Raw genomic sequence first — 18501 nt, forward strand, 5'->3', positions numbered from 1 at the left:
TTTTTTTTTTTTAATACCTTTAGGCAGCTGTGTAAGAAATTAATTAAATCAAATAACTATTTTATAGTTGTAAACAGTTCAATAAATATTTGTGGCATTTAAACAATAGAGATATACTGTAACACAAATGTTCCATTTAATTCTGCTGGCTTAAGGTGGTTAGACCTGTTATATCAGCACATAGTTTTGTTTGAGGAAAAGGTTACCTCAATAGCACATTTCAAAACAAAAGTTATCACAACCACAGTATGTTTGTTAAACAAGGCTAAGGCTTGTTTAAGTCTTGAACTGCCCTTTTATCCTTTATAGAGTGAATTGCAAGCACACACTGTATGTATATGTGACCAAAGCTTAGTAGTTCATACTGCTTTGTTTTGGAACAGTGTTTGGATTTAATTACAAAGTATAGCTGTCTGCCATAATGTTCCACTGTTCTGAAAATCCTAACCGAAGTAATGGGAACAGATTCCCTGCATCAACTCATGGTTATTGGAACAGCCTTGTTGAGAAGTGGTACTGAAATGAGCAAAAGCCAGCAGTTTACCAGCCATTAGGCTTTTGCAAAACCTGCTCTGAGCTTCACTTATCCATAATATAGTATGGAAGGGTTGCGCTGGGTCTAGTTGTTGAAACCTGATCCTTTTAGCAGCTGTCCCTTGGTTTCTATGGGGATTGGGTAAGTTTAGCAGGTTGCTTAGTCATACTGTCAATCAAGACTGATACTGTTGCATTGTCAGGATTCACTGCTTTGTTCATCAGTTATCCATTCTAAAACTTTATACATTTGTGGTCGCAGATGCCTATTTATTTTACTTTTTATTAACTAACCGGCACTTTTAAGGTTTGCGGCAGGTTATTATAGTACACAAGCTTAAATGTGGGAATATTTTATAGTTAATTACAAAGCTGTAATGGGGTATTTAATGCCTTGCATTTACACTCACATCTTTAGCTGTTATACTCGAAGACAGATGCTTGCATATAAAACCAAAGGAGTAACTACATTTTCTCAGGAAACCGCATGTATCTGAGAAAAAGTTAATCTGCACAATTTGATAGGAATTCTTAAGTGTCAGGGTTATGTTCTTTTTGTTATCTTTATCGTCAACAACAACCTTGAAAATAAAATGACGGTGGTCTGTGGTTATTGTTGTTGACCCGTTAAAGCTGGAAATGAACTGAATTTACCAAAACAGTTTGTTGAAAATTCTTGATCACTGACACCACAATCAGCTAGAACATTTAACGCATGCATATTTATCCACATCCAGCTTAAAGGGTGCAAATAATGAGATACCTGATAAACATTTTTTACACTGGAGACAAACTGACAAAATACAAGAAAAGAACAATTGCTTTATTTACAGAAAATTTTCTGACACGCGCCCAAAAATGCTTCTTCTTTGTTCTGTTGTCATGTTTTCGCAGCTCTCCAGAATGTTGGCAACTATTAAAGTCTGCTGAGTGGTTTTGGCTTTCACCCAGATTCGACCGTTCATGCCAATAACCATCTCAAACGGGAATATCTTCTCCAGGTCCTTAACTATCTCACTCTGTGGTGAAAGGAGCCTACAGTGAGAAATAAATACATTTCAATACATCATGTATGCCATTTGTCTCAAATAAAACAGTACATAAATCTTTACAATAGAGCAGTATATTCATATAAATGAGCTCTACTCATGTTTATAGTAAATGGGGTTTTGTCTCTCTCCCTGCAGATGTTTATAGTATCATCATACCCATCTTATGAAGATCCACCTAGACAATTGTAATAAGATTTTAATTGGTACTTTTCAGGTGGTTCCTTCATGAATTGGTTGTAAGCAATCTGAACTGCTGGATAAAGCTTGAAAAAATGTTCTATAGCATGTTGAGATGACAGAGCAATACAAAAACTGAGGACATTTTTACAGGGTTTTTTTGTATTTCTTTGTAGGACTGACCATTTTGTGTAACTTTGCAGTAACTGCTATCAAGGTAGCAACATCCTACGGTTGAAGCCCAATAGATTATATGGGAAAAGACCAATTTATACTTTTTTTTGAGTCAGGCATAACATGAGCTGTCTTGTAGACACCCTGCATACAAAGTATTCATTTTATTACAAAGCTATCATTTGTCTTTTTTAACTTTCAAATTGTGCTGTAGTGTCCTATGAATGGGATTACAGTATTAAGCAATATATTGTGGTTGATTTCTTATGTGATTTATAATATCAATACACAGAGCTTTATGGTGTTAAAATAAAGTTAACAAGCAAGTCTAAAAAACAGCCCTTTTAGAACCTACTTTCTTACGAGTCCCAGTGAAACCTTGAAGAGAAGACCGCCAGCTCCAAATACTCCCATTCCATTTGCTCGTCCACAGCTATCAATGCAGACCAGCTCAGGCTCCATGTCTTTATTAGCAATTATAAACTGAGAGTAAACAAGATCTCCCACCTGAAAGATAATATTTAAACAGGATCACAACAAATGGTTACAAATCAGTCAAATTATATTATTTACAGGCCCCTTACACACTTGAAACAATGCCTTCTAAACTGTCATGGCTCAGTCTCTGTGTGTAACTATACAGTCAAGCTATATACAATCCCTGCTCAAGTGCCACAGTCATGTTCCACTTTACACTAAAATCTGATTTTTTGATGCCTGGTTACCACATTCTTCCATATATACGGTCACATTGGGTAATTAGACTGGTTTAAAGGCTGTTAACACTCACCATTTGGCAGGTTTGTAGTGGCATAAAACATACCACATATGTAGTGATGTTTCAATCCTGCACTGTGGGTTAAACAGGGATAGAAATAAGATCCAGTTCGATCCAGTCCTGATTTTACCATGTGTTTAATAAGAGTTTGTTACCTATATACTGTGGCAAATCAAGCTTGTATTAAAACCTGGAATGGGTGAAACTGCTATGCAATAGGAGTCATATTTATCATCCCTGGGTTAAGGAATATTTTCAGTAGACCAAAAAAGTTGATAACTAAAAATGAGGTGCTGTAAATAGGTATGTGTGGAGTATATCATGACAATGGTCCAGGTGCTTTAACAGTGGCATGAATGATTCACTGAATAAACCATGAGAACTTTGATGTTTGTTATACTGAAAGTACATTAACTGTTGCACTGCTATACTAACAGATTCGAAAAAAGTACCATTAGCATATTTGTGACATGTCCATCATGCAGAAGTGCAAAAGCATTAAAGAATCTCATAGAAAAAGTCACACAGTTAACATCACCATTGCTAAAACACTCTGTACAGCATTCTGGTCTGTTTCTTACCTGGACGTTTGGCCTGTTTCTTTTTGTTGCACCTTCAAATGCCAGATATGATAACGAGGCTTGCTCGCTTCCCCCAACGTCAACCTTGAATACATCCCCAGATTTTGCCGTCACAATCCCAATCACACTTTCTCCCTTGGCTGGCACATACTGGGAAAAAAAAAAAAACATTAAGTCCAATCAGTCTGGCAAGTCCTTATCAAACACAGCGAATCACTGTACCCAGTTAAAACTTCCCTTGCTGTATTTTTATAGTTTTTTTTTTTTTTTTTTTTTTTTTACACTGATGATTTCCACAGTGAGGTATAGATTTGTTAAGCGTGTCCTGCACTATAACTTTATAATCATTTATGTCGCCAAACTTACTTCATAATTGTGACTAAAACAAAGAGTGATCATAAAGTAACTGTGTTGTTGCTGTGCAAAGCAATGAAGCATTGGCACCAAAACATTGGGGCACTGTTGCCATTGACTTCAATTACTCTTTTACCTAGCTGAATACACTTGCGGGGATCGGTAGTAGCACAGTTGCTTTGGTAGCAAATACGTCCGTAAATCTGTGGTTTATAGACTGGACATTTCAATCTTTTGTGTACAGCTGTTTACTACTTAAACTAACACATGCCTCCCTCCCCTCCCCTCATACTCATCATACCATTATCTTGTCCAACAACTAGGTTAAGTGTTACATGGAATTATAATTCCTTGTTATATGCTTACTATAGCACTTCTTCAGAAAGTATGGAATATGTTATCTTGGGCAATATTCCAGGTTGTTTACATTTCCCAAATATTGTTATAGCTGGAGTCATGCTTCATTTCACTTGAAAAGAACCTGCTTGCCACCACTCCTACTAGGAGGACCTAACACTTGCAGAAACAGGAAATTCTAAATGATGTATTTAACCTCAATATAGCAGGAATAAACTTCACATAAGATACAAATAGGGAAAGTATGCCAAAACACAAAAGATGATGACATACAACAATGCTTTAAAATATTGGGTCAACTAAAATCTACAGGTGTTTAATTCACGGTACAGTATTTGTATCTTAACTCAGGGGTTCCCAATTATTTACCTGAGGCCCATCTGTTCAGCTGCATTTGGCACTGCGGCCCACTGTTATCACTCCTTGGGAAAATGTCAAATTAAAAACATTTTATATGTTTAAACCTGTAACATTATAAATAAACCTAACCTGTCCTTTATTCATTTGAATAAATATTGTGAAAGATGGAAATGACATAGAATACGCAGAGTGAAAATAAAAAAATTTACATATTAATTTTAGTAAATTTGTGCACCCCCCAAAAAAAAAATTAAAAAGCAAATGAGTGCAGCTGCACAACTGAACCAAAATAAAACTTATGAAAATAAATCCATCTACAGCAAAATCTGAATCAATCAAAAAAACATTATTATTAGACATATTGTAGCGTTATTTTACGACAGCTGTGAACGAGCCAGTAATCAATAAAATATCAGTATATCCAAACATTTTAATAATTCAATTACCAGTATTTAACAATATTTCAGTTTGATTAATAACTTGATTTCGTTATTGAAACATACATCAAAAGTACTCTATTTAAAATGTAAATAGCTAGTCACAAAAACGTATTCATCATAGTAGTCAACTGAATTTTTAAATGAATGTTATCAAGTATAAAAGTTAGTATGAAAACGTTTCTACGAAAGAAGAAAAAAAAAACATTCCAGCAACTCAAAACTGAGCCCACGGTACAAATGCATTCAAACTCCTGTAGCTGCCTTTTTTGTTCTTTATACTTTGCAAAATATATTCTTTGGTAGCGGATTCGACATACTGTCATTTTATAAAATACTGAATACACGGTTTACATCAGCCAGCATAGCGATCTATTGTCAGAAATCTCGCTCTGCATCCCGCTACAGGTAGGCAATCTGTTACGTTAGCTCCGATTTGTGAATTTCTGCTTTGATTGAAATTCCGCCAAACCTCCCTTGCTACACTTTATTTTTCAACATTTACAGCTGCCGCCGGCGCCTGCTTTTCACTGTTAATAGAAACAAAATACATCAAATGTCATCGCTCCCATGGCCCACCTTTGGACCGCTTACTGGTTTGGGAACCCCTGTCTTAACTTAACACGTTTGCCCCCTTGTGGAAAACACAGCAGGTTACACTTTAAAACTCAATGCACTGAAATCGAATGAACGTTGTTATTGGAACAATGAGAAGGTTGCACCTGATGATAATAATAATAATAATAATAATAATAATAATAATAATAATAATAACAACAACAATAATAATAATTTTAAGAACTGTACTGTAATCTGTTAGGTTTGAATGTCCTCAGATAACTTTTTACTATATAGCACACACGTGGGTTGCGCAAATGAGTGCACATGCAAATGTCTACACGTATTTACATCTGATGTTAATTCAGCGTGTTAAAACACAATTCCCAGTTTAACAGATAACTAACTTCTATACAACTGTACACTTTATCGGTGTTTTTTACCCGTCTTTGTTGCAAGTCCACCCAGTACAGGTTAGGTTCCTTGTGGCGGAGAATGCCACTTTTACAGACAAACACCTCTTCCCCGTCCCGACGCAAGCCAGGCCCACAGATCAACTTCTCTCTTTTATTTTCTGACTTTTGTATTTCAAACGAGAGGATATCCCCTGGAAGAACAGCCTCTCCGATTTTCTCTTTAACGCAACACAACATTGCTTCTTTGCGCTTGGCAACGTTGACTTCCGGGTGAAAGGTAAAAGGGAACAGGCAAGAGGCCTACCGAGAATAAAGTACATGCGCCATAGTATACCGTACATGAGCAAAAACAGGCGAACTGCTCTCTGCGAGGATAAGCGCCGCACAAAGGGAAGCCTGGAGACTGCAGACAGTGACAGAAACGAGTTGGAGGTCCAATATAAAAAAAGTGTACGCGCGTCTTTGCGACATTTTACGGTAGTAAAGGAACGCGCAAATGAACAATAATATTGTATGCTTATTAAACTAAAATGTTAGCCACGACGTACTTTATGATATGCATTTCAATGTGGCAATTATTAATTAATTAATTAACTATGTAATTCACAATATAGTGGCATTCTTCAATATAGAAAGAGTGAGAATGGTCACCCAATTGACATAAAATGAGGACACCTGTGTCTGTAAAGCCAGGTAAAAACAGAGTTAGAGAAAATTATAATAACAGTATTGGAGAAATACAACACTGCTCAGAATGTTGACAAACGTCATCAAGCAGTAGGCAAATATCCGTGACGTGTGTAAAATATAAAAGCTGTTACTCCCTATTGCAGTTTGTCATTGGTGACAGTGGTCAATAAGGCTGAACAAACATACTGGTGGATAAAGATTACCATATTCATTTATGCAAATTTAAGATTTATCCGGACTTGGATCCAACCTGTGACAGATGCATTATGTTCTGCTGTTGTCCCAGGTTAGTCCCACTCTGGACCTCTATTTTCTAAACATTCTCTCAAATTATATCATTGCCCATAAAACCTATTCATTACACTCTTCGGGTGGTTCAAGGGGATATTCTCTTGTCAAGGATGCAGTCGGACACCCTGGCATTGGTGAATCTCCTGACCTAACACCTGATCCTACTAAACTGGAAGCAAGATGCCCCACCCACATAAATTCATTGGATTAGAGATCTAATGCAATTTATTAAATTAGAAAAATACAATCACGTATTCATCGGGGGTCCACTGATAAGTTCTACACAGTATGACAGCCTTTCCTTCACTATTTTGTATGGTGGCCCTGAAGTTCAAAACACAAACAATAAAAACACTATGAAAAAAAGTGCGCAATCAAAAAATAGAAAGACACAATTCTGGCACAATTCTCCCCAATAGTATGAAAACACTCAATACAATGCTAACAATGCCTTTTCTGTCTTCAGTTTTACATTTTAATATTGTACAATCTCATAATGCATTTTTGTATTTTCCTTGCTAATAAACAGTTAAAAAAATAATAATGAATGCTCAGTTGGTAGGTGCTTCCCAAAACTGCACACATTATTAAAGGGAGATTCTAAAGAACAGGGTTTGATGCAGATTTTCCTCCCTAAAGAAATTAGAGGCAGTAATCATTAAGGAATGATTGCATTTTCCCTCTAGTTGAATGAAACACATCCCTGGTCAAATCATTCTGTGTTATATGCTATTTAAAAGCACTTCCCAGTTATCTTTCTATTTCAAAGACAATATTCATTATGATTACCATCCACATACCAGAGGTCCTTTTATCAGAACTTACAGTATTGGAGGCCTTATTATTTACCATCCTTCTATACCAACACTATATACAGTCATTGATATAGATGGGTCAATATTTGTTGTTCCATTTATTATACAATCCTTTTATTTGAACAGTTTTAAAGTAGTTGCTCAAATACCATATTTCTTAAGGGGCAATGTTTAAACTTGCCCTTGACGTGTGTTGGTTGCTAATGTATCTGCCTGCTTAAATAATATTGTAAACATGTAAACACCAAGCAATAGGTCTATTAACAACAGGGAGAAGAAAACAATATGCCAGCATGTGTCATATAATCTCCATGGCACCAAGGAAAGTAAATATTTGCATTATACAGATAAAGCATTTTGTTTCTGCACATGCCTGATAAAAATCTAAACAGATACCGTTGAATTTAAAAAGGCTATACAAAATATTCCACTTATAGTTTATACAAAATATTCCACTTATAGTTTTTGGAGTCTTTGTGCTACAGTAGGTAAGAGCTCATAATTTTGTCACAACGTTACATGAATATTGTTTATATTAAAATGAATGCATGCAATTTTATTTGAAGCTAAATGTGAGGTCTCATCATACAAAAATGTAATTCTTCTTCTTCTTCTTCTTCTTCTTCTTCTTCTTCTTCTTCTTCTTCTTCTTCTTCTTCTTCTTCTTATTATTATTATTATTATTATTATTATTATTAGCAGTAGTAGTAGTTTTTGTAGTACCAGTTGTATTATGTTGTTGTTGTAATTTAGTTTCTTCTTATAAATGAAGTAATTGGAGAGAGATGTTCTTAAATATTCCTGTTTCTTTGAATTAATATACTAAAAAAAAGTTATTTAAAGAAAAGAATATTGAAAGCAAATATATGTTTTATTTAAATTGTACTTCAAAACATACTGTAGGCCTGTTACCTAAACAGATCAGTACAAGGTTATTTTTTTATTTTTATTTAATTTTTTATCTTAACTGCTCTCTCGTCTGAACTTAAGGAACATGGGCTGTGCTTTATTTTAGAGGCATTTGTTTGGTGTATTAACTGTTAACAACTTAGACTAGAAGTCTTTTTCAATATTGTCAAAAATATATTTAAAAATAGTTCCCATAATGATTGTAGCTTCATAGATGACTAAAATGCAGTGGCAATATTTATTATGAAATTAACATTATCTAAGGACAGGGGAAAGCTAAATTACATCAAAATAAAGGTAACCAATGTTAATGATGCCATGTGTGAATTAATGAGGTTTATTTATTACCAAATTATATTCGAAAAATAGGCCAAAATTAATTATTTCTCAAATAAAGCAACTGCTTATACAGCATGAGGACCCCCCCTGTAAGATTATTTTATAATATTTATTAATGTGTATACTGCATAAATAAAGGGTTTATATAAAACCCATGAGTTTAGGATTTCTGTATCAGTTTCTGTCTTTTCTTATTCTTGTGTGCCAGGAGTGTGACAATGCCGATTATGGGTTTACTGTTAAGGGCATTATAAGAAGAGATAGAATTTAACAGAATCTGACATAACACCAGCAGAAAATTATTGTGCAAGGACAAAAACAATAGGAGCCATACTGCCCTGTCTTCCATTCTCGCGGTATATTATCTGCAAATCTGTTTAATAATAACATATTTCTGAGGGACATTGTATTTCAAATGCTGTGCATGTCTTGTGCTTGAGGGATGAAACTCTCTATATAAATGCTGACGCAACTCAACATCTGGGGTTCAGGTGTCCATCCTACTGAGGCCGGAGTTAGCTGCTCTGTTTGTATTTTATTACTACAATAAGCTATACATTTTTTACCACCTTTACACCTTAATAGTGTGCGTATTTTTACACACCCAACACACAATGTGTCACCCTTTTATTCCACCAGTAACCAAAACAGTAACAGTCAAGTTCCTACTTTTCCTTGGGTTCATTTGTGGGTGTTTTCTATACTGCTCAGAGGGTACCCTGTTAAACTATATTAGATGAAGGGTGTCAAGTTTATTAACATAAACAGCTGAAAATCTGAATGCCGCCATGGTTTTACTCTACAGAAGTTCTATTGTTGTTTTCTCTCCTGGGTACACTTCGAAACCCTTACTGATCAGCAGTAAAAACACAAACACATGCCATTCAAAGAGGTGTGTAACAGAACAGGATCAGAAGGTCAGCTACAGTATTTTAACATCAGTTGAAGTTTAGGTTAGAAAAGTAGACCCCTTGTGTACTGATAAATGCTTTAGCTGGACTGTTTATGTTCTTGAATTAGTTAAAAGTTATGCTAGTTATGCTTGAAAGTTAAAGCTATAATGAGCATGTTTGCATGTTTACTGTGAGCCTACTATACACATTTGTTTTACACTAGCTAGGGAGACAGTTGTCTCCAAGTACACTCTATGCATCCTCTAGTTTTAGATAGTATATGACTATTGCTTTGGTTTTTCCTTGCTTTCGTGTCCTGTTTTTTTTTTAATCATAAATTGTTGGTTAAGTTCTGCTTGCTCTGAGTTTGGCTTTTTGCTGGAGTATACTATTGGCCAGAACACCCTAAAACTTACAAACATAACTTTTAAACAAAGAATTCTTGAACATAGTGCAGTACCAGACACCATTTTAAAAATGCATGTGTTTCTTTCAAAACTGCCCATTTTAGACTTATATAACGGATAGTTGTGCACAACAGGTAGGATGTATGGAATTATTTTGTTAGCTACCCTCACTTTAACTATGAGTATTGCAACGTATGATAACTATCTGTTTTACTTTTTAAGCTAGAGATGCATGCCCATCATAAAGACTGGAAGCTTTCAGGTATAAGAAGGATATATAGCAACGCTCTGATGGCTGAAATTGGACAATTTGGTACAGGCCCTGGCAAGTTCATTTGGCCAACTGCTGTGACCCTAACACCAGAGGGAGACCTAGCAGTGAAAGACAGCGGAAACAACAGGATCCAAATCTTCAGCAGAGAGGGATTTCACAAGCATGGGTTCTCTTTCAGATCAAAGTCAGTGAAGTGCTTAGGTGACATTGCAGCTACTGCAGACGGCCGTTTGCTGGTGACAGATGGAAGCAAAGCTGTGAAGGTGTTTGCCAAAGACGGTGAATTCATTCACCAGTTAAAGCCCCCGAAGATGGACTGGAAAAGCTCACATGGCTTGGCATTACTGCCCTGTGGCAATCTTGCTGTGACTGACTGGACAGATGGAGGGAAGATCCATATTATCAGTGTGGACTGGAGAAACAATGCCATCCTGAAAATGAATGTGATGGAAGGGTTTGTCCGACCTGTGCAAATCGCTGTTAACAAGGTGAGTTTAAGTTTAAGTTTAGCAGTCAACATTTCTGACTGGTTCATCAACAGATTATTTATTCACAGTAGAACCTTGCTTTAAGGCAACATCAAAACAAAGACACCCTCACTCATAAGGAAACCTTTTACAGTCCCAATTATTCTCATATTGAAAGCAAAGTAAAATCCCTTTCACTATTAGGACCACCTCTGTATTCAATACTCATACATATCTAACCCATGACTTAGACTTAGGGCTTATTTGGAATCTGCTGTTGCCACACATCACCGTAATGGCCACAAGCAAACTTGATGGTTGTCTGTACAGTAATTTCTAATTTATCCAAGTAGTGTATAAATTGTATTTCATTGTTTATTGTATTTGTCCTCTTTTATATTTGATTCAATGTTTTTTAGGAACTAAGATTAGGAGATTTACTGAATTCAGACTGTACTGTATATAAAACTGTGGTTGTTCAAACTTAGAGCAACTATCATAATATTATTGGGTAGATATCAAGGAAATAATAACACTTTATGGCTGTCAGTATCAGAACTCAGTCCAGTTCTTTATTGACTAACCAGGATGAGAACCCATCAAGATGTTCATCCCATTTCCAAGTGAATCCTTCCTGGAAGACAACATTTAAAAAAAAAATCTGAAATAACATGCATGTAGAAAAGAGCATGATACCAAGTACCCATGCATAGTTTTATCAAGACTGGATAACATGTTCCCAAGATATAGCCTATTTCTCAGTTAATAGTCATAAGAAAAGGATAGATTTTCTAGATTATATTTGCATTGGCAGTAGGCAAGACAGAGGTACTGTTGTCTGATAAATCCTGAGGGTTTTTTAAAAATAATAATAATATGACCAGAATTGTCGTTAATGTTTTTCTTATCAGAATGAAGACCTATTAGTTGCTGAAGGGCAGCTCTTTGGACAATATGAAGGCAGGTGTGTAAAAATCATTGAAAATAAGAAGATCAAAATGAAGATTGGACCAGAACTTGGAAACAGACATTGTTTTGTAAATCCATCTGGAGTTTGTGTTGATAGAGATGGAAATATATTAGTTGCTGACGAAGGACAGAATTGTGTAACGATGTTTAACCCTAACGCATCTCTGAGTGCATATGTGGTAAACCATGAACTGCAGGGTCCTTTTGGAATTTGCATCACAAACGAAGGACACCTGGCTGTGGCCGACTGCTATCACAGTTGTGTAAAACTGTACAGATACAGATAAAAAGTACAGCTCTAAAGCGTGGTTTAATAAAGAAACAGGCCTGTCTAGTATTTATCAGACAGGGGCCTTATTTTTTAAGGTTGGTAACTTTGAGTTGAGTATATCTCCAATAAAGCTCCTAAACTACAAAAAGCAGATGACATGTTTGCATACTTACTTCAAAAACATAAGTTTAAATGCAAAAATTAAAGACACACTTGACATTGGTAAGAGAGAACACTTACTCACAATCAGCTTACCAAGTAGGTTTCTGTATCTCAATATATATTTTGGTCAGGACTTCTATAGCTTTTTATTTAAAAAAAATATTGACCTGAATCATTAGAAATAATACGTAAAGATGAAGAATCTGTAGTATCAGTATGTATAATTTGTACAACAGCATGTAGACAAGAACAATTGGACGAGCATTGACTAACTAGACAAGCATTGTCACACAAAGGACATCTTCTTGTTCATAACTTTTCCTGTGTTCTGATATGAATGTTATTTTGTTCTGATATGACTGTTTGTATGTTCTGGGATAAACTGAACAGAATAAAACAAGCTTTTTCATAAGTGTCATATTACTTTGAATTACCACCACCCTTGAATAACTGCCACACTCAAATATTAGATTTGTAATAAACGCAGCCATTGAATAAACAGCACTCTCAATAACATTAGCTCCTCTTCAATATCAAAATGAGCAGGGTGACCCACCACCATGTAGCCTTTTCTTTTTACCCTGTGAAGATGTCGGCTCTTCTTGTAGCTGAGCTACTTGCTTTCTCCATTCCCGAATGTGACGCTCATCAAATAGATGCCTGTGTGATGTGCAAGCTCAGCAGCTTTCAGTTTAAAAGTTGTAGAACTTCTTCGCCATCCTAATCAAGTTGTATTCGCAGAAACCTCAATACATGCCTCCCTCAAATACCGTAAAAAACACAATAAATAATGGCGCCTTTCGAAAACCCTAGTACTTCTAATTACCGGCGCCCTTAAATAAGATGTGCAGCTGTTTTTAGCAATTTAAAATAAATGCTGCGCTGTTCATTTAAAGTAATATAGTATATTACATAGTATATAGTATATCAACAGTGCTAAATTTAGAAAAACTACGAGAAGTTTGATAAGTTTCAACTACTTTTTGAAATGTTTGTCTTTCAATTGACTGAGTTTCTCTGACCGATTTTCCAAAGTAACCCTAACCCTGGATTGACAAATTGGATGTTTCAGAAGGCTTTAATTTTTAGGAACTTTAATTGAAACACACAAAAGAGCCAAGTTAATCTCAGCAGCTGCCTTCTTTCAGAATCTGGATGTCAGCTTTGGTTTTCCTGTGAAGGAAGACTATTGATAAATTAATTATAATAATAATACAGAAACTTGTAATGTGCTACAGAGGGTTTTCAGGTAATACATGATCTCACATGGCATTGTGCTGGAATATTTGGTAAAAATTACCCCCCCCCCCTTTTTTTTTTTAAAAGAACCCACTTTAAGTTAATCAGTCATACAAATTGGAGTCTAAAATAACAAATCAACTGACAGCTTAAAAATCATTAGGAATTCTACCAATAAATAAAACTGTAATTTTACTGTATTTCACCACAGAGCAAGCACTCATTGGCATAGGTATTCCCATCAGTCCCACAAACAGGTACAAAGTTCAGAGGACAAGCCAGCCTCATTTTAAAGAGCTCGCTATCAGGCTAGTAAAAGAAACACACACACACACACGAACCCCCCCAACACACACCACACACACACACACACACACACACACACACAGATGTTAAAAAAATTTCAGGGGTATTAAATTCACTAAGTGTGTGTGTGTTGGACCCTCCCCCCCCCCCCTCCACACACACACACACACACACACACAAACACACACACACACACTCCACCCCCACACACACACCTCCCTCAACATGGAGGAGGGGGTTTGTGTGTGTGTCGTGTGTTTTGTGTGTAATGTACTTGGGGGGAGGGGGGTTATGTGGTCCTGTGTGTGGGTTTGTGTGTATGTACTTACATGTGGGGAATCCCCCTCCCCCAAACACACACACACACACGAACACACACACAAACACCCCCCAAAACACACACACACGAATCCCCCCCAAACACACACACACACACAAAACCCCCCCAAACCACACACACACACACACACACACACACACAAAATCCCCCCACACACACACACACACACAAACACGTTCAAACACTGTGGTGTTGGGTGTGTTTCCAACAACACACACATGACAACCCCAAACACACCACACACCAAACACACACACACACACACACACACACAAGTCATTAATTTTGCCATTGCCTTTGTATTAAATTACATTGCATATACAAATTAAAAACACAGCTAAATGTGTAAAATCGTGTGTCAGTTTTGTAAGGTGTACAGCTCGCCACTGATAACAAACTTGAAACCATTTGATTAAAACCAAGGCCTTCTGACATGACAGGCTAGTGAACATAGCCCAGTCCTACAATCAGATGTTATTTACCTTACCAAGTTCAGTAAATACATTTTAAATACCAGCTGTTCACCGTGATATACCTAATAAACAAGCATTAACATGTAACATGATTACATAGTCCTCCACTTGTGTCTAACTTGAATATTCCCCAGTATTAGTGAGTGCTTTAAAAAACAAAGGAAAGCCCTCCCTATATTGCTAATATTAAAAAACGTCACAAACCAGTAAAACTACAACAAGCAAATAAATTAATAATAAATCCTTCTCACCTGAACACAAGAGAACAAACATGAATACAAGCATCACTTATACACTCACCATAATGAGTTTCCAGTTGCTAGCAGTCCTGCTCTGGAGTTTGCTGCTAAATCCTGCTGTATTTAAATACGTTTTAGATCAGGCTGTTTACAGTGTAGTTCCACAGTGTTGTTTATTCAATTGCATGGACGTCTTAGCAGCTGACAAGTTATTACTTAACACTAACACATAAATGTAGTTTTTAAATCGGGTACAATCTGTTACAGTTTTACTCTGCTTGTAAACACTTTGTGGCTGATGTAAGGATAGGTGCAGTTCAAACAATTGCTGGTGCAAAATCCAAATTGCCTAGCAGCCAGGCAACTATTTTGCACTGCGGTCTATATAAGCTTAAGAGCAATGCAAATTACTCGATATGTGCAAATGATGATCTGCAATCATGATAACAAGGGTCACAATGAGTGCCGCCTGTGCACCGGGCTGTTTAGCGGCTGCACTTACAGCACAGAGGTGAGGTGAGTTAGAAGTACAGAGAGCAGTAGGTGCTGTTTGAGATTTGAGGAGAGCGAAAATCAAACCAAACCAAAAAATATGTCAGGGGAAAGGCAGCTCAGTCTTTTTGGTGCACAGAAAAGAAAATAAAAGTTTTCTGAGGCGCTGAAAGTCCTTATGGTTGAGGTCACTCAGCATGAAATTTAGTTATTTGGAAAAGCCTCAGCCAACAGTAGTTATGCTACCAAAGAAGCCATATGGTCCTCTATAGTGGAGAAAGTCAATGCTGTCGGTGCTACCAGGAGCACAGTCAACCAGGTGATGAAAAAGTGGCAGGACTTGCAGTGGCGAACAAAAGCAAAGCTCGCAACTCTACACAGGCAGCAGCAGCAACAGAAGGACCACCATCCACATCACAGCTGACACTGCTGGAGAGGCAAGCGGAGAGGACAACTCATCCCAAACAAAGTTACCCTGGGTTTAAATATGCAGAGCCTTCTCTGTCTTGCCTTTATCCTCCAAAGGTTTTCCTGCCTGTCCTTAACAAGAGCCAGGTGTCCCTGCATCAGTAAGTGTACCATGACAGCCATCCTGAGGCAAATGACAGGTCTCTGAAGGTGTGGAGTTTTATACAGCTCTTAATTAGTCGCTTCTATAATGGTTTGCACCTTGTCAGAGGAGAACATACTAAAACAGATAACTGTGCTTGTGAGCCTAAACCCAGATCCAGTTGGTGACCCCGTTTACATTCCCTAAAGACAACATGGTTATTTCAGCACAGTCATTTGCAGTTTTGCGTGCTTTTTCCATGCCTATACTATGCATTTCATTACAGTGTCTAACTTGTGTTTTACATGTGTTTAATTATACTTTACCATTTTGCTATGAGCATCATCATGCTTGCCTCTGCTTTTCTGTGCTTTCTCTGTGCTTTAAAGCATTTTCTTATGATTTTACCATAACATTTTTATAAGGGCACTATCTTGGGAAGCAGACACACATACTACAGCTCCTGCTTCTGTTTTCAGAAATAGGATGTTTTAATGATCATCTGCAAGTGCCACTGTTGCTAGGGCAGAAACCAAAGAATAGAAATACTAAAAGAAACTTTGTAAAATTAAATGAAAATCATTTCAACTTTAATCTGATTATCTCAGTGAAAGACAAAAACATTTGCAATTTCTAAATGTACCGCTATTGAGTGCATGCAAAAAAACAAATCTCTAAAAAAAGGATTAACTTTCTATCCTACATTATTTAAAAAAGAAATAAACTACTTGCACAATGAAGTAATTCTGTACCAGTACCAGAACATTGTTTGGAGTATCTTAAAATGTTGTAACAACATGAAGTCCAAGTTAAGGTTTAAGAACAGGTGAAGGATAGTGAAGGGTAAAGGTATCCCCATCTCATTTTGTGCAAGGTTTTTGATTATATAGCATATTGTTATTTTGTATGTTTGGGGTAAATAAATAAATAAATGTATTATATTTCAAAGAGACACAGGGACAAAGCAACAAGTATAATTATTTTATTAGACACCATGAAACACAAACCAAATTGATATTGAGAATACAAGAGAATATAGGAATGCCAGACTATGCCTAGAACAGACAGGTGCCTAGAGCCTTGACTCTCTCTTCCAGGTTGACTTTATCTATCCCCTCAATGTTGTTCTGCTTGACCTGCTGGAGGACACATTATTAATATATTTTTAATAATACAACCATGATTAAATAGGATGTTATCTTAACTAAGCCCATGTTGAAGAAAGCAGTACTATACTATAGGTTAATATAGTAGAATCTAGCATAAAAGTAGATCTGTATAACGCTTAATCCGTTAGAAAAATTCCTATTGCAAGTAGTAGCAGGGGCAGGAGCATAACTACCTGCAGGGAATATATCGCACAAGTTATTGATATTAATGTTAATTTTGTTGTATCAGGGCGTATAGTGGCTGTTTTAGCATCTGACAATGTAAACAAAGCCTGTCTCCTAATCCAATAGACTGCAGAGACACTTCTCTACTGTACACTGTACACAAATGTCCGTAAATTCAACGGTAAAATTATGGTAAACAGTGAAGGTAAATTGCCTACTCTTATAAAATGACAATTTACCTTAAATTTAAAAGCAAATTAACTTCATACTAAAAAGAAGGTGTTTATTTTTACAGAACATTTCCTTTAAAACGTTTTTAATATTAAAAAAGTATAAACATATTTTCCGTTGTTTTAAAAGGCCACATTTATTTAAAAAAAACAAAAAAACAAAAAAAAAAACATGGGTAGCGTTGACGGTTAAGTACCGTAGATATTACATCTAATTAGGTTACAACTGGAATCCCAGAATCCATTGCAGGGCTGATTGCAAATAGTAGTGTTTTAACAGTGTTGTTTGTGTTTTAAATGTGATGTGCGGTTGCACAGTTTTATGTAAATTTACATCTCCTTTGTGTTCCCTCACAATTTTATATGTTTTGTTCATATTTTGTGTGGTCACCATCTTGTGGTAGGTCAGATCTTGGGGTGGGCTAGTCTGCTATTCGATAGATTTGTAGCTCCGTTGTTTGATGAGTTCGATTATGGTCGTATCGTTGCCTACGAAGTATGTGTAGTGGGTGGTTATTGATATAAAACAGCTGCTGCTGTGGTGGAGGCGGCGGCGGCGGCGGCGGCGGCGGCGCTGTAAAGCATATAAGTGTTTTTTTTGTAGTGAAATAATTTGCAGAACTGACTGGGTTACCGTTTTTTATACAGTATTTTCTGTGCAATTGATGGGCAATCCAGCTGCCAGTTTACTGTAAAATTATTGTACATCTGACCATATATACGGTAATTCACTGACCAGATAACACTTTTTTTTACTGCACAAATGACGGTTATCAAGAAAGTCTTACAGTAATATGATGTACCGTGATACTGTTTTTTATACAGTATATTACTGGCAACACAGCTGCCGGTTTTTTTTTTTTTTTTTTTTTTACCGTAAAATTAAGTTGTTGTTGTTTTTGTTTTAGTTTTTTTAACGCTGTGGTTAACAGATTATCTGACGTTATAAGAATGTGGGATACTGCATCTTTATTCTAGGAAGAAAACAACACAGCAATTGTTCACACACACACACACACACACACACACACAC

The 18501-nt window shown here is 36.4% G+C and overlaps 2 protein-coding genes across 2 annotated transcripts; one reads left to right on the forward strand and one right to left on the reverse strand.

Annotated features, from left to right (window-relative positions):
* Positions 1-1336: 1336 nt before the first annotated feature.
* LOC121323307 (exosome complex component RRP40-like) lies at positions 1337-6077 on the reverse strand. Its single transcript, XM_041264295.1, has 4 exons — positions 5806-6077; positions 3297-3446; positions 2293-2444; positions 1337-1569 (listed from the first exon to the last, which is right to left on the reverse strand). The coding sequence occupies exons 1-4, from the start codon at positions 6013-6015 to the stop codon at positions 1362-1364; spliced, it is 720 nt and encodes a 239-aa protein (XP_041120229.1). The 5' UTR covers positions 6016-6077; the 3' UTR covers positions 1337-1361.
* Positions 6078-7958: 1881 nt separating this feature from the next.
* On the forward strand, positions 7959-12636 carry LOC121323293 (tripartite motif-containing protein 2-like). The gene is made up of 3 exons (XM_041264271.1): positions 7959-8062; positions 10345-10884; positions 11775-12636. The coding sequence occupies exons 2-3, from the start codon at positions 10351-10353 to the stop codon at positions 12117-12119; spliced, it is 879 nt and encodes a 292-aa protein (XP_041120205.1). The 5' UTR covers positions 7959-8062; positions 10345-10350; the 3' UTR covers positions 12120-12636.
* The last annotated feature ends 5865 nt before the right edge of the window (positions 12637-18501 follow it).

This window comes from Polyodon spathula, chromosome 1 (genome assembly GCF_017654505.1).
Source record: "Polyodon spathula isolate WHYD16114869_AA chromosome 1, ASM1765450v1, whole genome shotgun sequence".
In the NCBI taxonomy this organism is placed as follows: domain Eukaryota; kingdom Metazoa; phylum Chordata; class Actinopteri; order Acipenseriformes; family Polyodontidae; genus Polyodon; species Polyodon spathula.